Below are 22983 nucleotides of genomic sequence, written 5' to 3' on the forward strand. Positions count from 1 at the left end.
TCCCTGTTGCTGTCCGGGTGAGTGGAGTGTGTTCTCACAAGATGTGGTGGTGTGAAAGTGTGTGGCACTCCCCTTTTCTGTCTCTCCCCTGCTCCACCATGGTAAGATGTGCTTGCTTCCCCTTCGCCTTCCGCCATGGTTGTAAGTTTCCTGAGGCCTCAAGTGTGAGAACAGATTCACACAATGGCCATGTCCAGAAGGAGGCAGGGATTGGACTGGAGTGAGGCCGCTACAAGCCAGCAGACACCAGGGATTGCTGGCACAGCCCCGAAAGGAGAGAAAACAATGAAACGGCCCTCCCTCAGAGCCCTCAAGCCCCAGAAGGAGCCAACTCTGAGGACAGACACCTTGATTCTCGACTTCCAGCCTCCTGAACTGAGAGGATAAGTGTCTGTCGTTTGGAGCCACCTGATTTATAGCACCTTGTACAGCAGCCCTAAGGAAACGAGCAGAATCCACAATGAGAAAGCCGACCGTTCCTCAGGTGACATGAGTTCTGGGTCAGACCTGTTAACTTCGAAAAGAAGTGACATCCTGAAAGCCCACAGGCCTGGGTAACTGAAGGACCTCAATGGTGGAGGGGAGGAGGCAAATGCTGGCCTCTCAGAGGAGGGCCAGGGACCCTTCGGAGAAATTAGATGGACCAGAATTAGATCCATTGGGTGAAAGTGGCAAAGCGCAGGAAGACGTTGTGGAGGTTTGGGAGTTTGCTCTTTAACGGCTGGGCGCATTCAGAATTGACAAATCCATTGGAGAATTGGAGACCGGAGAGGGTCTGGAGGAAATGCAAAGCCAATCAGTTTGTCTGCGAAATCTGCCCTCCCAGGAATGTTGGCTCTTCCTAGAATAATCTATACGTTCTTGAAGAATATATGAGAATCCAAACATAGAGCCTTCAAATTCTTACTTGGAACTTTGCCAAATCAAAAACCCATCTGATCTAGGAGGGGTTCAGAGGACATTCCTGACTGCTTTATCTTAGACTAGACAACTGCAACTTCCGGTCATCCTTTCATATTTAAGGGTTAGTTTGAGAACTGAGTGTTTAGCCAAGAAGCTGAAATTATAAATTGAGGTGTTTTGTCAGCCCAGGCTGCTATAACCGAACACCACAGCCATGGAGGGCTTAAACCACAGGCACTTTTTTCTCCCAGTTCTGGAATCTGGGAAGTCCAATATCAAGGTGCCAACAAATTTGATGTCTGATGAGGGTCCGCCTCTGGATAACATACTGTCTTCTTACTGTGTCGTTAGAGGGGAGAGAGAGATAGGGAGGGAGGGAACGAGGGAGGAGGGCGGAGAGAGAGAAAGAGGGAGGAAGGGATGTAGGGAGGGAGGGAGGGAGGAAGGGATGTAGGGAGGGAGGGAGGGAGGAAGGGAAAGAGAAAGGTCTCTTCCTCTTCTTATAAGAACACTAATCCCGTCATGGGGACTCCACTCTGGTGAACTCTTCTAAACCTAACTACTTCCCAAAGTTCCCACCTCCAAATACCATCAGATAGGATATTAGGGGTTCAACATATGACTTTTAGGGAGACACAAACATTTAGTCCATGGCATGAAGCAATAAAATTTACTAAGAAAGTTAGTTCTGAAGGCATAGTGGGGATTAAGATTCATTGGCCTGGTAGCTTTTTTTAAAATCAGCTTGTTAACAACAACAACAAAACTCAGAAAATACACACACATAAACTTCTAGACCAGAGACCAAACCATTACATGTCCTGTACTTTAAAAGGCATACAATGACATAATATCTTTCCCTGAAAATGTCACTACTAAAAAGAAACATATTAAATAATCCATGCTACTTTTAAAAGAGGAAATGTTCTTCTACTTTACTAATAAAATCAAAGCTTTCTTTGTTTTCTTTTTTTTTTTTTTCTTCGAGATGGAGTCTCGCTCTGTCACCCAGGCTGGAGTACAATGGTGCGATCTCGGCTCAATGCAACCTCCACCCCCCCGGGTTCAAGTGATTCTCCTGCCTCAGCCTCCTGAGTAGCTGGGATTACAGGCACACACCACCACACCTGGCTAATTTTTGTATTTTCAGTAGAGACAGGGTTTCATCATGTTGGTCAGGCTGGTCTCGAATTCCTGACCTCGTGATCTGCCCACCTCAGCCTCCCAAAGTGCTGGGATTACAGGCATGAGCCTCCATGACCGGCCATCTTTTATTTCCTTTTTTGCATTTTCTGTTACAGTGGCACATTCAGAGTGTGTGCAGTGATAGTCCCTGGTGTTCTTTCTGATGACAGACTCACAGGTGGGAAAACGTTTCTAAATTATAAGACTAGCTGTATGGTGGTTATTGTTTCTTTAAGAGTTTGCTGTCTGCATATTACAATTGATACACAAGACATAAGAGTTCCAACTGTACAGGTTAATCAGCTCACAAATCACGATGTGAAAATTAGATTTGGCAGGCAACCAAATAAATAGCAAAACAAACGAAAGTACACATGGGGATTAATAACATGTATGCAAAAAAAAAAAAAAAAAGGGGGTGAGCATGGTGGCTCATGCCTGTAATCCCAGCACTTTGGGAGGCTGAGGTGGGTGGATCACCTGAGCTCAGGAGTTCGAGATCAGCCTGGCCAACGTGATGGAACACTGTCTCTACTGAAAATACAAAATTTAGCTGGGTGTGGTGGCATGTGTCTGTAATCCCAGCTACTCAGGAGGCTGAGGCAGGAGAATCACTTGAACTTGGGAGGCAGAGGCTGCAGTGAGCTGAGATCATACTGCACTCCAGCCTGGGTGAGACAGTGAGACTCCGTCTCAAAATAATAATAATAATAATAAATATGCACTGATATAAGACTTACAGTGGGTAACAGTCTACTTTCTTGATCTTCTGAATGAGATAACCTTAAAAATTACAAGTTTTACTAGCCTCAGAACCATGTTAAAGGTTATAGAGCAGAGATTTCCAATTCTTGAATTTCTCAATTACAAAAATTCTGAACTCACTATGTTTAAGGTAAGATATGTTTATTATAAGAATTGTAGCAAGTGTGACCACATGGGTGGTACTTTGATGAGAAAGGATATTTAAAATGTGAAATACATTGAGATTGAGTCATGATTCCCTTAGGTACTGACTTTTACAATGTTTGCATTCCCTAAATTCTGAGAACAGTCACAGCCTTTCTCTTTCTGAAGTACTTAACCTATGGTCACTCATCCACATACTTCTTTCTTTGTTTTCTCTCATAATGTCCCTGTTGTCCTCAAACTCAGCAGAGAGGAACAGGAACACATTTATACAGCTCTTTAAGCTCAGATTTGTTGCCACCGAGCCACCTGCAATGCACCCTTTAAGAAGCAATGGACTTGCAGGGCCACCTGCTGGAAAGTCAGAACTGAGCACACAGGCTCCACTACCAGCTGCTTGCATTACCAGCTGCGTAAGGCGGTGGTCTTGAGACAGACCACTGAGGGCGCAAGGAGACTTAAGGACTCAGAGTTCTAAAGGGCATCAACCTCCAACTGCTCAAATTTTCCAGAGGCTCCCTCCTAGAGCATGTGGGTGGTGCAGCTGACCTGCTGACCTCAGCCAGGGTCTCCTCTTCCTAGGAGTCCTGGTCCCTGCACAATGATGAGTAATTAACACTCATGAGGCACCTTCTCAGTGCCAGGCATTGTTCCTGATGCTGTATGTCATCAACTCTTGAAGCCTGGCATGCTCCAAAGGGACAATTTGAAATGCCACGTGGTATCACTGCAGGATGACTCCTTACTCAAGGACACTGATCAGGTACTGACTTAACATTGTTGCCAGGGGAATAATTAACCTATTTCCGAGTAACAGAGTTCTATATTAAGGGTAAATTTTGTGTTTTGTATTTTCTTAACATTTATTCAGATTCATAGGAGAAACATGTTCACCAACTTCTGTTAACACTGAGTATTGCAAATGCATTTTCATGTTTTCACTTGGACTCAAGCATCTGATTGCTCTTAACAAGTTCGCAACTACTTCTTTGCTCATTATTTATTCTTACCTTGAGCCTACTAAATTTTGGCAACAGTAATGTGTTACGGCTTCTACTCTAAATCACTTCTTTTTGCTACATATATATATATGGGTTTTTTTGGTTTTTTTTTTTACCAAACCCTGACTCTTCTCAGCAATCATCTCATTTACGGATACCTGAAGGAATTTATTTAAAAGCCCAGTAGATATGACTAAAGGATGTATTTTCCACCAATGTTTACTTTTTGCAATGTTTGCAAAATGTGTAATACAGTTTTTTCTTTTTATCATTTATGTACTAATAATTATTATGAGAATTTAATCCAGAAGAACAAATTTTAATACTTAAAGCTTTTTGGTTATAGCAAAGTGTCTACAGCCATACCACCCTGAACATGCCTAATCTCATCTGGTTATAGCAAAGTAAATATTAATTCAAATTTTTATCATATTCTGTTGTAGAGAAATACGATTAGGGTATGAGTAAGACTATTAAGTATAAAAATGTTACATTTAACAAAATTCTATGAGGAATGTGGAATGGAAATAAAAAATAAAAGAGGAGGAGGCCGGGCTGGGTGGCTCATGCCTGTAATCCCAGCACTTTGGGAGGCTGAGGCGGGTGGATCAGTAGGTCAAGAAATCAAGACCACACTGGCCAACATGGTGAAACCCCGTCTCTACTAAAAATACCAAAATTAGCTGGGCGTGGTAGCGCGCGCCTGTAGTCCCAGCTATTCGGGAGGCTGAGGCAGAAGAATCGCTTGAACCCGGCAAAAAAGAATCGCTTGAACCCGGCAAGCGGAGGTTGCAGTGAGCAGAGATTGGGCTACTGCACTCCAGCCTGGCGACAGAGACAGACTCTGTCTCAAATTAAATAAATAAATACAAATAAAAGAGGAAACAAACCATGTAAATTTTAAGGGGGAGGCAATTTCATTTTAACATTTTACGTTATGTGGGAACGTACACATCTCTTACAACTATTAAATTCATTTTAAAAAAATAATAGCCCCCGAGCCATCACTCCTTAAAGAATGTGGTAGTGGCACAAGTTTTAAATTCTTTTGAGAATACTCTATCGGAAAAGTGAGCAGGCCAGGGAATAACAATTTTACCCCAAGAATTTTTGTAAAGATTAAAAAGGGAAGCGCTGCCGCAGATGCTCATAAACGGTGCTGGCTCTGCTTCCTTCATCAGTTCCTAGGGTCATGGGAAACAAATACTAAAATATTTCCACTATCAGTAACGGTGCTTACGAACGCTTTGCTAATCCAGTCCAGACCGACCTCTCACTGGAGCTTGTGTGACCGGCATGAGTCCGTGCCCCGACTCCGCAACCGGAAGCGCAGTGCAGGATGCGGGAGGGAAGGGGAATGTCGCGGGACCTCCAGAGCCTAGGAGGTTAGAGGGTGGAGTCAAGGCCCCCCAGTTTTGGACTCCATTGCTGCACTGCAGGCGACTTCTCCGACCCCACCGTTGAAGCGCCAGGCCCTCCCGCCCATCCAGGAGCGACCGGGAAGCACAGCACAAGCCCACAGCTGGGACACGCGCTCCCGCGAGTCCTGCCTCCCCTGAAGCCCAACCCACGAAATCTCCACCCCCTCGCCACGCCTACATCCCCGTCCACCGTCGGGGAGGGGCGGAGTGACGTAAGCCCTGTAGACCAGGTCGGGATTGGTTGGCGAAGCGGAAATGGAGCTGGGAGAGGTGACCTCAGCCTTCCGCACCAGGCGCCGGACGGAAATGGGGCGGGGAGTGGGTGACACCACCCCTCTGCCTCTGGCCGGATTGGTGGGCATGGAGGGGGCGTGGAGGGGGCGTGGAGGGGCGTGGCGATGTCTGCCCTCCGGACAAGGCGGGGTTGGTGGCCTGGGCGACAGCGGGGCGGGCCCGCGCCGGGGGTCGTGGCCGGGGCACGTGGTGCGGAACCGGCGCCGCGCTTTCTGCTGGTAAGAGGGCCTTGCCTAGTGGGCCTCCCTTCCCGGGTGGGTCTTCCTGATGGACCTTCCTTCCCGGGTGGGCACCCTCAGGGGAGAACGGGGTGGGCGGGGAGGACCCCGGGCAGCGGCGAGAGTCACGCCTCATTCGTGGGGGAGCGTGGGGCGCCCGGCCGCAGCCACGCGGAAACAATGGTGTCCGGGCTGTGCCCTAGCGCGCGGTCGGGGGCGGAGACCCGTGACGGCCATGGCCCCGGGGCCTCTCGCACCTCCGGAGGCCCGGGGCCCCGCTCACCCGGGCCACTCATGTCCCAGCAGCGCCGAGCGCGTCCCTGGTCTCCGCAGGGACAAGCTGGGCGGCGCACTTGGCCTGAGCCTGCGTGGCCCTCCCTGGTGGAGTCGAGTGGAACGACCCTGGTTGCAGATGGGGTTGCAGGGAGCCGAGCGCTGGTCAGTTCACTCCCCTCCTCAGGGGCTTGCTGAGAACTCCAGCCTTTCTCCAAGGGATCCCTTTCCTGGAGACCTTGGGTGGGGGGTGTGGCGGGACATACGCGCCCCAGGTTCAGAGGGCCCTGGACAGGGTCCCTAGCTCCCACTAGCATCTGAGGCTGCGTTTAAGGCTATAGGAGGAAGCATCTGAGGGGAGACAAAATTCCCATGCCAGCTTGATGATCTGGGGCGGGTGTCTCATTCAGTTGGCTTCAGTTTCCTCATCTGTGAAATAGAAACAATATTTGGTCCGCCTGGACCAATGTCCTTGAGACCTTCGTCCTCACAGACAGGGCCACAAAACTACCCCTCCCCACCGCCTGCCAAGGTCAGATTCCGTAGATCATCCAAGCGTAGACTGCATAAAGAGGCGGAGAACCCGAGGCCTGCTACTGATGCCTTCCTTGTCCCTAACGTTTGCAGGCAGGAGTGGAGAAAGAGAATTCACATTGTGTTTAGGGATCAAGTTCTAGCTTGGGCAGACTGGTGATTTTTTTTATTGGTTCTTATACAGACATGAAGGTGTGATTCAGTTATTTGTGTTATATATGCCTTCAATTATCAAGGAACAGGGACTGAGATTCTCAGAACTAGAAGACTCACTTGTGTGTACTACTGATCCAGGTGCCACAGCAATTTCTCCTTCCCTCCACCAGTCTCAACATTCAAATCATGTTACTCCCTTGCCAGGCGCAGTGGCTCATGTCTGTAACCTCGGCACTTTGGGAGACCGAGGCGGACAGATCGCTTGAGCCCAGGAGTTCGAGACCAGCCTTGAGTAACATGAGGAAACCCCGTCTCTACAAAAAATACAAAAATTAGCTGTGTGTGATGGTGCGTGCCTGTAGTCCCAGCTACTTGGGAAGCTGAGGCAGGAGGATCATTTGAGCCTGGGAGACGGAGATTGCAGTGAGCCAAGATTGCACCAGTGCACTCCAGCCTGGGTAACAGAGTGACACCCTGTCTCAATAAATAAAGTTACTCCTTATGAACTTTAGATTTTTAGAGGGGAATGAGGTGTCGTTTAAAAGGATAATGCTTGCTTTTGCTCGATCCAGCATACTGCTTTTACCTTAATTAGTGGTGTTCTCCAGAGCATATAAAAATGGTTCCATTTAATGGCTTTGTAATGGGGGGAGGTGAAACAGGGGTAACCCAGAAGTGTGAGTGGGAGGAGAAACTGGAACCTGGCCTAACCTGGTTTGACTGGATGAGTGATTAGCAGGAGTCGCTTTTTAGCCCATCTCTGATGGTAGAACAATCTGATCTCTGTTTCCTCACTTTTAGTGAAAGTTGTAACTTAGATAATTATAGTCATATGGTGCTTAAGGATGGGGATACATTCCGAGAAAGTGCACCGTTAGGTGATTCGTTGTTGTGTGCACATCCTGAGCTGCGCTCACACAAACCTGGACGGTACAGCCTTCTATGTACCTAGGCTATATGGTGTAGCCTATTGTTCCTAGGCTGCAAACCCATACCTGTTCCTTTACTGGATACTGTAAGCAGTTGTAACACAGTGGTAGGTATTTGTGTATCTAAACATATCTAGACAGAAAATGAATTCTTTTAGCTCCATTATAATATTTTGGGACCACCGCCGTTGTTGATGGAAATGTTATGTGGCACGTGACTATATTTTTGAGTGACTTTAGCTATAATGCCATTGGTTAATTTGACTACAAGAGCATAATATTAATGAGAATGTACCACAGTGAGCTTGGGATTTGTGGCATTTAATAACCAGGAACTCATGAAAATCACCACATGTAGCATATTGTCCTGCTAAATAGGATTTCTTTTAATGTGAACAGGTAGCTTCCCTGTGTACATTTTTGGCAACAGGTGGATGACAATTTGATGTATTAACATTGATAAACGCCTCTCCGGTGTGCTCATGGGCTCTGTCTTACTTGAGGCTCCTCCAAATGAGTGCCTCAGCGGAGAGATCTGAGCTGGCTGGGAGGTGTGTAGCTCTTCCATGCTCTGTGGCTGGTGTTTGAAGAGGAGGAAGAGAGCACTTGAGAAGGCAGCGGGTGGATCTCCCACCCATATAGAAATCACATTTGCAACTTGCAGTGCCCTACGATTTCATCACCCTGCACAGCAACAGCCACTTGTGAACAGTTGCCACGCTTGGTGTCACGGTGGATAAAGTGACCTCTCTGCCGAGAAATCTCTTTGAAATCCTATACCAAGAAAACAATACTGTTTACCTGAAGCATGTCAATGCACAGGCATTTGTCTGGCATGTAGACACGGGGCTGTAGTCGGGTCCTGTCACTCCGCAGCTGTGATTCCAAGGCACTTCATGGCCCCGCAGTCTTGAATTTGCTCAGTACAGCTGGGTGCTTTCTGCTGCAGAAAGCCAATTATAAAAGTCCCAATACTAGAATCATTTTTACATTGTATTCATTCTGACTTCTAAAAAGAGCCCGATGACGTGTTTTCACCTGTATCTGTGAGTGGGGCGGAAGTTGCTGGGTGTCACACGTGGAAGGGGGGTGAGAGCATGTGTCCTGGAGCCTGTGTGGCCTCTTGGTCAGGTGCTTGTGGAGGTTTAGCTGTTACCCTTTGGCTGTTTCTGGACTAAGATCATCAACTTTCTTAAACTGACTTTGGTTTTCCTTGGGCTCTGTCGTCTGTGCTGTGGGTTTGTGGTGGTGGACACACGATGTGACATTCTTGCTGAGATCCCTGAAGTGACTATATCCTCTGCGATAACAAAGTGGAACTTACCTTTGGGCTTTAAGAGTATAAAAATTTTTATTAAAGTGCTGGTGAAACGAAAAGTGCCTGCTTTTAGTTTTCACCGTATTTTCTTCAACTCAGGCCCTCCCTCTGTTACCTGTCATCTGACATGGAATTTTGTGTAACTTTCCTTCCAAGTAAAGGAGGGAAGATTAGCCCCAGCCTCTAACTGGTTCCCAGAGCTTTTGTCTCTGAAGTTGCAGTCACTTCCTGGAGCGTTTCTGGCTGAGGGTGTTGCAGTGCTGGCTGGGAGGGTGGGGCAACACTTTACAATTCTGAACAAGTGCTTTCTGGGCAGGTTGCTGGTCAGTGCCTACTAGAGACAGGACTGACCAGTTGCTCTTCCTTCCAAGAACCTTCAGGATCTGTGGTCTGGGCTTTGGTTGAAAGATGGCGGCCCTCACGACCCTGTTTAAGTACATTGATGAAAATCAGGATCGCTACATTAAGGTAAGGGAATATTCATTAAAATCTGATATTCACTAAAATCCCTGTTCATTAAAATCTGATTTAATCCCATGGGGCCCAGAGAAACTGTCAAGAGCTAATATTAATTATGCCATTTAAATCCAGAGTTAGAAGATCTGCCTAGAGATCTGTTCCATTTGCTTCTTACTACAGTATAGGTTACACTTTTGGTTTTTGACAGTGTTAATATATGTTTCTAAGAATAGCAAATCTAATTGAAATTTTTGTTTCATCTCCATCAACAATTTCTTGTGATAATTACAGATTAAATAGGTTGCATTAAGTATATTCTAAGTAATTCAATAATGTTATATATAAATCTGTTTCTTGATGTTAACTTAGAGCATTATGCTGTAAACGTATTCTTTGTAGACACATTACAGATGAAATCTTTAGAATTCTCATTCTGAAAATTATGCTTTAGAAAATTTGGCCATTGTCAGGATGATAAATAAGCTAATTTGGACTGTGGCAACATTGGTATTTTCTGTATCTTTCAGTTGTAATTTAGTTAGATTCAGATAGAAACTTATTTGTGGAACCTGGTACATTTTACATTTACTTCCTCCTTAATCATTAAAAATAAACCATCTGACATTTTTCTTTTGTACTCTGGTTCTTGGTACAGGGTTAGTACAAACAGTTTTTAAAATCTTAAACCCAAAGCACGTGTGATGGGTCTGTCCTATTTCCAGTCAGCCTATTCCAATGCAGCAGCCACAGAGAGTCAGACAACCACGTGTGCCTAGAACATGGCAACATTATGGAAGCCTTTTCTCCCTCACGGACACCTTTTCAGAATCCTTTGTTGCTTGTTGTCCACAAACAGAAACTCGCGAAATGGGTAGCTATCCAGAGTGTGTCCGCGTGGCCCGAGAAGAGAGGCGAGATCAGGAGGATGATGGAGGTTGCTGCCGCAGATGTTAAGCAGTTGGGCGGCTCTGTGGAACTGGTGGATATCGGAAAACAAAAGGTAGGAGTCAGCATTCTTTGCATTGCAGGACCACAAACAGAGTCTGCCTGAGGGGTTGACAAGACTCCACAAGTTCTTAAAAGATCTTTCGCTTCAAATACTCCAGGTATCTTTAAAACAAAAAAGGAAAGGCCTGATTTGGATGGTAAGTCCTGTATGTGACTGCTTCAGTTGTACTGGGGCAAAGGTTTTGTGGCACTCAGCATTTTTCTCCAGGAAGGAGAACTGCTGACAGTTACTCAAGACTAAGTTAATGTAATAGTCCTTCTTAGAGAATGGCTGAGATTCCCGTCCCTACAGTGATCTGTAGCTTTCAAACTAGGAAGTTACACTTTATTCATGTCCATTTAAAAATGATAAAGACTCCTCCCAACTCCCAGCTCCCCCCACACACAGTGCTGCGTCCCTGAGCCTTTTTTTTTTTTTTTGATACAGAGTCTCCCTTTGTCACCCAGGCTGGAGGGCAGTGGTGTGATCTGGGCTCACTGCAACCTCCACTTCCCAGGTTCAAGCGATTCTCCTGTCAGCCTCCTGAGTAGCTGGGATTACAGGCGTGCACTACCACACCCAGCTAATTTTTATATTTGTTTATAGAGACGAGGTTTTGCCACTTTGGCCAGGCTGGTCTCAAACTCCTGACCTCAGGTGATCCGCCTGCCTCGGCCTCCCAAAATGCTGGGATGCCAGGTGTGAGCCACTTTTTCATAACAGATATTTTGTGTGGGGGTCGGTTGCTTTTCATTGCAGGATTCTGACAGGTGAGAATAGTTTGTTTTCTTCCTAAATGAACAGTCTCACTTTGTGGTACAGTAAGTACTCACGTCATCCACAGGTTCTTAGAAACTGCAGCTTTAAGCAAGACAGCATACAACAACAGGTCCTTGAATAAGGTAGTTTTGTTCACTTAAAGTCACAGTTTCTAAAAGCCTATCCATGAAGTTGAGTGAGGACTTACTAGGTGTGTGTATGTATGTGTGTATGTGTGTATGTGTGTGTATGTGTGTATGTGTATGTGTGTGTATGTGTGTATGTGTGTGTATGTGTGTATGTGTATGTGTGTATGTGTGTGTGTGTATGTGTGTATGTATGTGTGTGTATGTATATGTGTGTGTATGTATATGTATGTGTATGTATGTGTATATATATGTATATATATATATTTTTTTGTCGGGACGGGGGTTTCCAGGCTGGTCTCAAACTTCTAGTCTCAAGTGATTTACCTGCCTTGGCATCCCAAATTGTCACGCCACCATGCCTGGCCTCTTACTGTATATTATTTCACTAGTTTATTTCAAATGATTTCAGCCTTCTGTTAATTGCATGTTTCATGCCATATATTTTCAAAGTTGGTAATATTCTTTTATATTCTTTGATCTGATTACAAGCTTAGGCTTATCTGGGTTCTTTGGCCTGATGATTGGGTGTCAAGCTGAAATGACAGCCCTAGAAGCTTGGGTGTGGCCGTTCAGTCCAGCGTGTTTGTTTCATCAGAGGGAGAGAGTGGAGGCCAGGCAGCTGTGTCCATGGGAGCCCACGGGAGGCTCATGCAGAGCAGGTGCACGCCCAGGCCTCCCGATTCCCCAGGCAGGGCTGTTCATATGAGGTTTTCTTCTGAAAACAAATTTAAGAATTGACTGAAGGTATATTATAGCTTCCCACCAATTTCCCCCCGTCTTTGGGAGAATAAACCAAGTTTCTTCATGTTGTTTCTTTTGAGGGTCAGACTCACCTTGCTCCCTTTCCTTTCTTTTTTCCTAATATATTGAAAAATCTAGGTGAGGTAAATCATTTTTAGGAGTTGTTTCATTACAATAGTTATATTTACTTCATTGATCACTGACATTGCTGTACAGTTCTTAAGAAAGGGCCTTTCATAAAAAGCTAAATTACTGTTATACTATTTTGAATTACATAACACTGAGTTTTATGAAGGAATTGAAAGATTTCATCACTGGTGGAAACCTTCTGCAGAGATGCTTGTGGCTGTGGGGTGACCCCACATCTTCTCTTCTCTTCCTGCATGTCCGGGTGGCAGAGGTGGTCTGTTTTTCAGAGTGATGATGACTTGATGCAGGGGTGAAGGTGGAGGTGGGTGTTCTCCTGTGTCAGTCGGAGTATTTTCAGGCTGATGAAGGAAAGGTGATGTTTGGCATTTCAGAACAATGTTACCTATGAGCCCAAGCAGTTTCTCAGAAAATGCTGAAGTATTTCAGAGGAGCCCTACTGAGCAGGAATTTATTTAGAGAAAATCTGTGGTCCTTTGGAAATCATTTTTCTGCGCAGGCAAGCTGAGGGCCAGCTGGGACTGCCAAAGCCATGGGTCCCCTGGGACCAGAGCAGGGAGATTTCAGCAACAATTCTTTGTCCCTGGTGGCTACAGGCTGTCCTGGTGAGAACTAAAGGACAGACACAGCCACAGTGCCGCTGGGACAAATGATGGGCATCAGGCCATACACCAAACACGCAGCCACAGTGCCGCTGGGACAGGGGGCATCAGGCCATATGCTACACACGCAGCCACAGGGCCGCTGGGACAGGGGGCATCAGGCCATACGCTACACACGCAGCCACAGTGCCGCTGGGACAAATGAGGGCTTCAGGCTACCTGCTGCACACCGGCAGCCATCAGGTTACAGGAGTTACTGAAATTACTGGGAACACAAATCCTGGATCCCACAAGAATCCCAGCCGCCTGCCCAGTTCCCTAAAGAGCTTGCACACTTGGAGCTGGGGGCCTGCAGTTTGGAGGGGACACTTTCCTCAGCCCATCACCAGCACTGCCCTGATCCGGTTGTCATTTCCGTGACAGCTAATTTTACCTCTTAATTGCAAACTGTTAGTTTAACTTCAGTATCACTTTAGTTTGTGTGTTGTGTCTGTGAATACCTATTTTCTTGACCAGTATTTTCTAGTAACTAGACTGATACATATGGATGTCATGTTTTAGTATGAACAGTCTCTTCCTCCTACAGCTAAAACCATCCCCTGCCACTTGCCTGTGGCCCTCTGTGATGAGCGGGGGGTGTCCTCCTGCTGGAACATAGGCACTGGTAGAGGAGCTGCGTGGCCACAGGAGTTTTGCTCAGCCTGAGTAGGTCTAAAGTAAAAGGCGGAGACCATTGACCTGATGTGAAAACTGGAAAAGCCCTAGATTGCTTTGCCTCCATTTAGATGCAGGGGCGGGCTGGGATGCCTGTCCCGTCCTCCATTCCTGTGGGATTGTGGAACACTGGTAGTGCCTTTGGGACAAAGCTCAGAAGGCGTACCAGCTACCACTAACTTTTTAGAATGGCTAAATGTGAATTTAGATATAGTTTTTTGTTCTTTTTTCTTTATATCTTGGTTTATGGCCTTTTCCATGCATAATTGTAATCTATGCACAGAATTTCAAAAATATCTCTTCTGATTTTATAGTTGATTTTAACCATCATTTCAGAAAATAATAAATACTAAGTTGCATCCTGAACTCAGCCTGCATGTTTTGTTATATAAAAGTCAAAGAAACATCAGCCTTTAAGAATTTACCAAATCCAGCCGGGTGCAGTGGCTCATGCTTGTCATTCTAGCACTTTGGGAAGCCGAGGTGGGTGGTTTGCCTGAGCTCAGGAATTCGAGACCACTGTGGGGGCAACATAGTGAAACCCTGTCTCTACTAAAATACAAAAAAATTAGCCAGGCATGGTGGCCGGCACCGGTAATCCCAGCTACTTGGGCAGCTGAGACCCTAAGAATTGCTTGAGCCTGAGAGGCAGAGGTTGCGGTGAGCTGAGATCACGCCACTGCACTCCAGCCTGCGTGACAGAGCAAGATTCTGTCTCAAAAAAAAAAAAAATTACCGAACTGCCTGCAATTGGCAAACGTGATTCTGTACCTGTGCTCTGGAGTACGAGAAAGTCAGAAAGTAAATCTTCATTCGTGACTCCATTGAACAGTGTGCTCTTAAACGCTACAATAGAGGTTGGTTGATAAGGACAGATAAGGAAGCTCAAAGTCTTTTAATAATCTCCACCTTAAGTACTGCAGTTCTTAAACAAAGGCTGTCCTTGGTTCCTTTCCTCTCCATGCTCAGCTCCCTGATGGCTCGGAGATCCCGCTCCCTCCCATTCTGCTCGGCAGGCTGGGCTCCGACCCACAGAAGAAGACCGTGTGCATTTACGGGCACCTGGACGTGCAGCCTGCAGCCCTGGAGGACGGCTGGGACAGCGAGCCCTTCACGCTGGTGGAGCGAGACGGTGAGCCCGTGCGTGCCCAGAGGAAAAACACTGACTTTTGGAAAGTCGCTGCTAGTCCGTTTCTCTGTTTCCAATACAGACTCTTTTTATTTTATTTTATTTATTTTATTACTTTTTTAAAATCTTTTTTTTTGAGACAGAGTCTCACTCTGTAGCTCAGGCTGGAGTGCAATGGCGAGATCTCAATTCACTGCAAGCTCCGCCTCCCCGGGGTTTAAGCGATTCTCCTGCCTCAGCCTCCCCAGTAGCTGGGATTACGGGTGTCCCCCACCACACCCAGCTAATTTTTTAATTTTTATTAGAGACGGGGTTTCACCATGCTGGCCAGGCTGGTCTCGAACTCCTGACCTCAAGTGGTCCCCCCACCTCAGCCTCCCAGAGTGCTGGGATTTACAGGCCTGAGCCACCACGCCAGGTACAGACTGTTTTTAATATAAGCTAGAAATGGAGGTTTCTCACATGTGCCTCTGTCGCTGAACTTCCAGAAAGCCTGCCTTTTCGTGTGCAAACGAGCACCCCGTGGCTGGAGTCTGCCAGGCTTCCTCTACTGCTGACGCTTTTTCTCAGAATGCACATTTGGAATCAAGGCAGGGCCATCCTGAAAAGCCTGTCCCCTCGTCCCCCTCCCCTGCCCTTACCGACAGCTGCTTGTGCAGTGTATGTTAGTGGCCTCCCTCACCCCGTCTGCCTCGGTAGGGGTGGCGATGTCCCTGTTATTCACCAAGTGCTTCCGTGTGCTGGGCACCTGCAGGCCTTTCAAGGCCTGTGCTGTGAGGGACCCCGCAGACCGGCCTCTCTTTTCTTCCTGCTCCTTCTGGTGTAAAGGCCTTCTGCTTTCATTTCTGAATTTCCACATGTGCCTGCATGGGAGTCTTTGACCAGATGAGGAATCCTCCCGCCCTGGTGCTAGGCCCCTCTGGGCTGAATTCCAGGCTCTTCTCTTCGAAGCCCTTCCAACTGTTTCATTATTGCATCTGTGTTCAAACCTTTCCTGGCCCAGTGTCAGCTGTGTTCATTACTGTGCAAAATTGAAAATGACTTTACTTAAAGCAACATTCCATGTCATTGTCCTTGTCATGGTGGAATTACTCACTTGCGGTGGATTGTAGGATTCACCCTCTCTGTGCACTTGGGTGCCCCTCGAGCATCAGACCCACATGTCTGCTTGGCCATGCCCTCAAGTGTCAGACCCGCATGTCTGCTTGGCCATGCCCTCACTCCTGGAACTTGCTGTCTCTGAACAGAAGTCCTTGTCTTTGCTCCTTGTCTGCTGTCTTACAGTCTCCGTGAGTGGCACCACCTCTCTGCCACCTGCACCGGGAACTGGGTCCCCATCCCTACCAGGCTCTCCTTCGGGACCACTGCCCTTCCCACATTCAAAGCTCCCTGTGTCCCTCGCCCACTCCGTGGCTGGGTCCTGTCCTCCATTTCTGGGCCTTCACGGTGCCACTCCCTTTCTGGGCTGCTCCCAGAGTGACCTCAACATGCCACTTCTCTTCTTGACTCCTCCTGGGGGACTCAGGATGGCACAGAGGGTCCCTCCCCTCGCCTGCCTTCTGCTGGCCCCTTCTCCCACCTGTACCCAGCCACACGGGACCACTTGCAGCCCCCAGGAGCGTGTGCTCCTCAAAACTGCACCTGGGCACCTGCGTAGGCATCAGCCCCGTCACCACTGCCTCGTGCTCTGTGAGGCCTGCCTTCGACCATCCTCTTAGCCCTCCCTGTCCCAGCCTCAGTAGGCTCCTGACTGTCGAGGAACCTAGAAGAGCACCTGTACTGTGGTAAAGCTTCACTGCCAGCCGCCCGGCCTCCCTCTCCCTGTCCGGGAGCCTTGGCGGGTGGGGCCAGGCCACATTTGTCTGCAGCTCTGAGCCAGCACTGTGCCAGCCACTGCAGTTGTTCAGTGTTTGTCGTAGGGAAGAGGATTTTTTTTAGAAAAGCTTATATTTGACCTTCAGTTTTTGTGAAAAGTTGCGTTTCATTGGTCAAAGGAAATTCCCCAGGTGGTGATGACTTTCAGTCTCATACTGCCATGGGCTGGGTCATGCTGAGACAGCGGGACCTGGGAAGCAGGCTGAGCCCCGGGAGGTCAGGAGCTTCCCGCTGCTTCTGGTAAATGGGTTTTAATGAACTAAGCAGCTGGCTGCGACTTCCTGGAGTCAGATTGGAGGTCTCTGCCCTGACCTAGCGGGAAGCCGTGCCCCCATCTGACCGCCGTGACCATGGTGGGAGAGGGAAGGAGGGACTTGGGAGCATCCACATGGCTTATCTCTTTGATGATGGCGAATTATCTGACAAATTTAACAATAGTGTTGGGTGGAGACTGGGAGCTCCTGATCTTGGAAGGGGAAGCCTTGCTTGGCTAAGGGGTTATCAGATGTGCACCTGAGACATGCTGCTTCTGGGTTCATTGTAATCATCACTTCATGATTTTGTGGATTGCTGTTCTAGGCAAGCTGTATGGGAGAGGTTCAACTGATGATAAGGGCCCGGTGGCCGGCTGGATAAACGCCCTGGAAGCGTATCAGAAAACAGAGCAGGTATGCCTCCCACGCTGACTTCTGCCTGAGTCCTGGGTTCCATCTGAGCCATACAAAGACAGGCTCTCTGTTCACACAACAGCTTGTAAAGCTCACAGGAAAAGAGAAGACAAGCGTCCCCCAGCCCTTATCAGCACAAATGATGCTTCCAGCTTTCGGAAACATTCCAAGTTTAATTGTTTTACAGCTGCTTTAAGGTCACAATATTGGCAACTCAGCATGGTTTTTGCCACCGCATGAAATGTGACTTTTCAGTCTCTGACTTCAGTCTGTGAGTGTTGTCCCTTGCCAGAACATAGTGCAGGCTTTGTGACATCACACAGGCCCCTCACTCCGTGTGACGACAGGTGCACACGTGTGGTTTACGTCCTCCTAAAACTAAATTCTGATTTTTAAAATGTATTCTCTGGCTGGGTGCGGTGGCTCACACCTGTAATTCCTTTGGGAGGAATTACTTTGGGAGGCTGAGGTGGGTGGATCATTTGAGGTCAGGAGTTCAAGACCAGCCTGGCCAACATGGTGACATCACGTCTCTACTGAAAATACAAAATTAGCCGGGCATGGTGGTGGGCACCTGTAATCCCAGCTCCCTGGAGGCTGAGGCAAGAAAATCGCTTGAACCAGGGAGCCAGAGGTTGCAGTGAGCCAAGATCATGCCGCTGCATTCCAGCCTGGGTGACAGAGTGAGACTCTGTCTCAGAAAAGAAAAAAAGCATTCTCCTACCTGAGAAATACTGGCTCACTGTTCAAAGTTTGCTAAAAAAAGACAAGTAGAAAGAAAAATACTTGCCTAGAATCCAAAGACAATTAATATTTTGAAATTTACCAAGATTTTCTGTTGGTTTTTGCCTAGTTGTGATCATGCTGTATAGACATCTTTGCATGTTGCTTTTATCCTGTATCATGATGAAATAAGAATAAGATAAGCATTTTTGTCAAAGCATGGAATGTTAGGTCTGAAACGGGTCTCAGCCCTGCCGGTCCAGGGGATTACTTTACATGGTGGGGAAGTGACACCCAGAGCCACCTGGCCTGGCGCGGCCAAGCCCGCATGCTGGGCAGGAACTAGGAAGCCTCTCCAACCTCTGGCCCCGTGGAGCCCTCAGCCTCAGCTGCAGTGCAGTCACCTCGGGCACTGGGGCAACCAAGGGTGACAGGTGGCTGTGCACGGGCAGAGGTCCTGTGGAAGATTTCACGTGAAGGGCAGAAGAGGAGGAGGAGGCAGGGGAGGAAGTGCATCCATGAACAGGGCTGTCTGGGGGCAGCCTGGGCGGTCTTGAACTAGGACTCAGTAGCTTTGAGTCCTCATTTAGGACCTGCCATTCTTTAGCCTGCCTGGCCTTTGGCAAATCACCGGCTTCGTGCACAACCTCATTTTTCACCTTTGGGTTTTGGGGTGAGAGTCGGGCGAGAAGCCACAATGATCCAGATACACGGCAAGGTGCGCACGTTCCCATTGGCCACCTCAGGGAGAGCAGCGCTTCTGTGCCTGGGAGCAGCGAAGGTCGTACAGGAGGATCCACCCCTCCTCGTGTCGGTGGCTCCGCTGGTATAATCAGGACTCGTGTGTTGTTCTTCGTGTCGTAGCCCTTATTGCAGAGGGAGCAGCACGGGCTTTCCTGGAAGCTCCCCTCGGTCATGTGGGGTGGCTCCAGAGAGCCCCACCTTGCGAGACTGGACAGGTCCAAGTGGTCCGGAGCCACAGTGGCCTGGCGGTGCCTGGGGTGGGGATGACGACAGGTGCACACAGAGGCCCATGTGGTCGGTCTGGAGAATGCCGGAGATGTGAAATATGTAATCCTGAGTGTGGTTTCTAGAAGGAAGGTTCGCAAAGCTGAATATCCATTCGTGCTGTTCCCTTCTCACAGGAGATTCCTGTCAACGTCCGATTCTGCCTTGAAGGCATGGAGGAGTCAGGCTCCGAGGGCCTAGACGAGCTGATTTTCGCCCAGAAAGACACATTCTTTAAGGATGTGGACTATGTCTGCATTTCTGACAATTACTGGCTGGGAAAGAAGAAACCCTGCATCACCTATGGCCTCAGGGGCATTTGCTACTTTTTCATCGAGGTACGGTGCCAAGCTGTACGGCTTCACCTTTTTCTAACCCCTGAGTCTCCTGGTTCTTCCAAGCCCAAAGTAGGCAAGGACCCAGAAGTCAGGTGCGCAGGCAGGAGAGGCACAGGGCTCACTTAGTGCCCCAATTCCCAGCTTCCATGAACCACCATCATACAGCAGGGTGGACAGCAACACTTCCAGTGATCAGAAGTTAACACACAGCAGCGTCAAGCTAGGACAGTGTGATTTGTAATGTCGCCTTGGAGCGGCCGAGAGGAGATTAAATGCTAGTTCATTTCAGGAGATGCAAACACATACAAAGCATTTTAGAAACACTTCCTTTTGAAGGTTGAAATATTGATATGTTAGCACTTAGGCTCCTTATCCCATGATTAAGTGACTGACTGCACGGGATAAGGAGAAACCAAGGCCCAGTGCAGTGGCTCACGCCTCTAATCCCAGCACTTTGGGAGGCCGAGCCAGGTGGATCACTTGAGGTCAAGAGTTCGAAACCAGCCTGGCCAACGTGGTGAAACCCCGTCTCTACTAAAAATACAAAAAGTTAGCTGGGTGTGGTGGTGGGTGCCTGTAATCCCAGCTACTTGGGAGGCTGAGGGAGGAGAATCGCTTGAACCCAGGAAGCAGAGGTTGCAATGAGTGGAGATTGCACCATTGCACTCCAGCCTGAGCTACAGAGCGAGACTCCGTGTCAAAAAAAAAAAAAGAGAAACCGAGGCAGCACTGAGAGTGGGAAGGGCCAGGCCTGGCTGGATTCTGCCACTTACTGGCTGGTGGTCATCTCCCAATACCCCACAGTTTGACTGTGGTGATTAAATTAGATCCTGTTTGCAGATGTCGTTTATAACCTGAACAGTGCTAGAAATCACTGCAGTTGCTGCCCTGAGCCCTCACTCTGAGCAAGGCACTGTTCTGGTTTTAAAAGTGGCGCCTTGTCACCCCCGGTGCTGGGAGGGGCACTGCGCCTCTTCCCATTTGCAGGCCAGGAGGCCGGGCACTTTGCAGGCAGCTGCCCTACGCTGGGTGTGCGGCTGCTCAGTGCAAGGGCGAGGTCCGACCCCAGGTCTGGGGCTCCAGGCCTGTGGTGGGTCTCGTTCATGTTGGGCTGCCTCTCAGCAGAGGTGCAGGGTCTTTGTTAAACTTCTAGCGAAGGCTTTGAGTGGGAGGCAGATTGCCCTGTGGAGTGCTTGTACCTGTGGCTAGTGTTACCATCTTACCTGTGCTTGGCATATGCCACAGATAAGCTGGTATTTTTTTTGTTCCTGCCTAAGTTTTTAATTTGGGAAATGCTTTGCTTTGCTCCCTGAGGGAGCAAATTTTGATTTGGAAAATTGTCAGGCCTTGTAAATGCTCTTTGTTGAATTCACTGTCACATGATAAAAATAAGCTCCCACTAGGCAGCCAGATACAGTCGCCTTTGTTTCCGTGCAGGTGGAGTGCAGCAACAAAGACCTCCATTCCGGGGTGTATGGGGGCTCGGTGCACGAGGCCATGACTGATCTCATTTTGCTGATGGGTAAGTGTGGGATGGGCGTTCAGTCCGCAGTTTAGGGGAAAGTGGACGCGCATGACTTCCAGGCTGTCTGTCATCAGCATGGGATGCATTTCAGCCTTCCACATGAACCAACTTCTGTCTCGGTTCCAACTGTACCTCTCCCTCCTTCCACTCACTTGTGCCTCTGAGAGGCCCCCTTGTTTTATTTTTGCCCCTGAAGCCCTCATGTGCCTGTCACCACCTGGTGAAACCTTACCCTGCCTCCAGCACCCAGCTCCGTCGCCCCCAGGTCCTGTCTGGCCAAGCCCCTCGCGCCAGATGGTGCTGTCCTTCCTTTGGACGTGGTCATTTGACATCTCTTGCAGGGCGTGTGTTTGGGCCTGTCTTATGTAATAACTGACCCCGTCCAGGTCCCCCGCCTGATCAGCTCTTTGAGAGCAGGCATCCCATCATGCTGTCCCTGGCATCCTCCTGCTCTGAGGCCAAGCACAGCCCTCCCTTCCCGCAGCATCCACAAGCTCTCCATCCCTCCCCGCCAATGCCAGCTGCCCATGTGACATCCACTCTGTGATACCCACAGTTTACCCCCCTCAGCTCAGGAGCAGCACTTTTCTTGTGGAATGTATATTTAAAAGGCACATGGGGCAGTGCGGTGGTGGTTAGAGTAGGGCTGTGTGAAGCCAGTCTGCTGATTTGTGTCGTGGTCCATGACGAAGGATAATTTCCTTTCCCCACATGTTCCTCAGTCTCCTTACCTGAGAAATGGGAATGCCTAAGCTGTTCCCTCATTGGCTGTTCGGCTGATTCACTGGCTGTTCGGCTGATTACATCACTGGCTATTCGGCTGATTACATCACTGACGGAGCCTGAGGCCCCGGACGGTGCCTGACAGGCGACACGTGCATGGGACGCGTCCACGCGCATCATTCTGTGGACCGTTGTGGCTACTCTTGGCCCCTCCCTCAGCCACGTGGCTGTGGGGCCTGAGCCGCCTCTCTCCTGAGCCCGGTTCCCTGGGGTCAGTGCAGGAAAGAGCAGCTCGCCTTGGCGCGGCCTCCCCTGAGTGCTGTCACCCTCTCCCACTTCCCTCAGGCTCTTTGGTGGACAAGAGGGGGAACATCCTGATCCCCGGCATTAATGAGGCCGTGGCTGCCGTCACGGAAGAGGAGCACAAGCTGTACGACGACATCGACTTTGACATAGAGGAGTTTGCAAAGGACGTCGGGGCGCAGATCCTCCTGCACAGCAACAAGGTGCTGATTCAGGCCTCGACCCTGCCACCTGCCCGGGCCACGCTGTGACACAGGTGTCCCCCAGGCCCTGTCACCTTCCCTGGCTCCAGGAGGTCTCCAAGGGAAGGAGCTGGAGTGTCCAGTGCACATGAGTCACCAAACAGTGGAGACACTCAGAAAGCAGGCTGTGACCAGGTTGCTGGTTGTTGGAATTTTTTAGTATCAAAATCCACTTTTGATTCCATCAGACTTGGAGAAGCATGCAGAGGGGACATGGGCTGGCTCCTGCTGGCAGCGGCTCTGCCATGTTTGTGTTTATAGAGTAACCTCCTTACCACTGGACCTAGGGATCATTTAAGCCACACCAGAGCCGAGTGTTAGGTAGAAACTCTGCCAAATGTTTACCTCATTGTTAGGGGAAAAGTGGGTCATGACTTTTCTCTAGGCTGTAGGTTTATGTGGTATAGAGGTAAGTTCTGCAGGCTGTAGGGTTATGTGGTATAGATGGAAGTTCTGCAGGCTGTAGGGTTTATGCAGTATAGATGGAAGTTCTTCAGGCTATAGATTTATGTGGTATGGATGTAAGTTCTGCAGGCTGTAGAGTTATGTGGTATAGATGGAAGTTCTGCAGGCTGTAGATTTATGTGGTACAGATGTAAGTTCTGCAGGCTGTAGCATTATGCGGTATAGATGTAAGTTTCTCAGGCTATAGGTTTATGTGGTATGGATGTAAGTTCTGCAGGCTGTGGGCTTATGCGGTATAGATGTAAGTTCTGCAGGCTATAGGTTTATGTGGTGTAGATGGAAGT

General features: G+C 48.6%; 1 protein-coding gene across 3 annotated transcripts in view; it reads left to right on the plus strand.

Moving 5' to 3' along the window:
- Window positions 1-5722: 5722 nt before the first annotated feature.
- Window positions 5723-22983, plus strand: part of CNDP2 (CNDP dipeptidase 2 (metallopeptidase M20 family)) — a 24160-nt gene continuing 6899 nt past the window's right edge. Inside the window, exons 1-9 of one of the 3 annotated variants that reach the window (XM_011948921.1) lie at window positions 5920-5971; window positions 7105-7186; window positions 9458-9609; window positions 10457-10600; window positions 14670-14832; window positions 17284-17372; window positions 19241-19441; window positions 20879-20963; window positions 22035-22195. In XM_011948921.1, coding sequence (XP_011804311.1) covers window positions 9550-9609; window positions 10457-10600; window positions 14670-14832; window positions 17284-17372; window positions 19241-19441; window positions 20879-20963; window positions 22035-22195 — 903 coding nt within the window. In that variant the 5' untranslated portion in view covers window positions 5920-5971; window positions 7105-7186; window positions 9458-9549. Of the gene's footprint in view, window positions 5972-7104; window positions 7187-8752; window positions 9610-10456; window positions 10601-14669; window positions 14833-17283; window positions 17373-19240; window positions 19442-20878; window positions 20964-22034; window positions 22196-22983 lie in introns of those variants that run through there. The other 2 variants (XM_011948920.1, XM_011948922.1) reach the window with 2 other exon arrangements.

Source organism: Colobus angolensis, unplaced genomic scaffold, assembly GCF_000951035.1.
Source record: "Colobus angolensis palliatus isolate OR3802 unplaced genomic scaffold, Cang.pa_1.0 Scaffold287, whole genome shotgun sequence".
NCBI lineage: Eukaryota > Metazoa > Chordata > Mammalia > Primates > Cercopithecidae > Colobus > Colobus angolensis.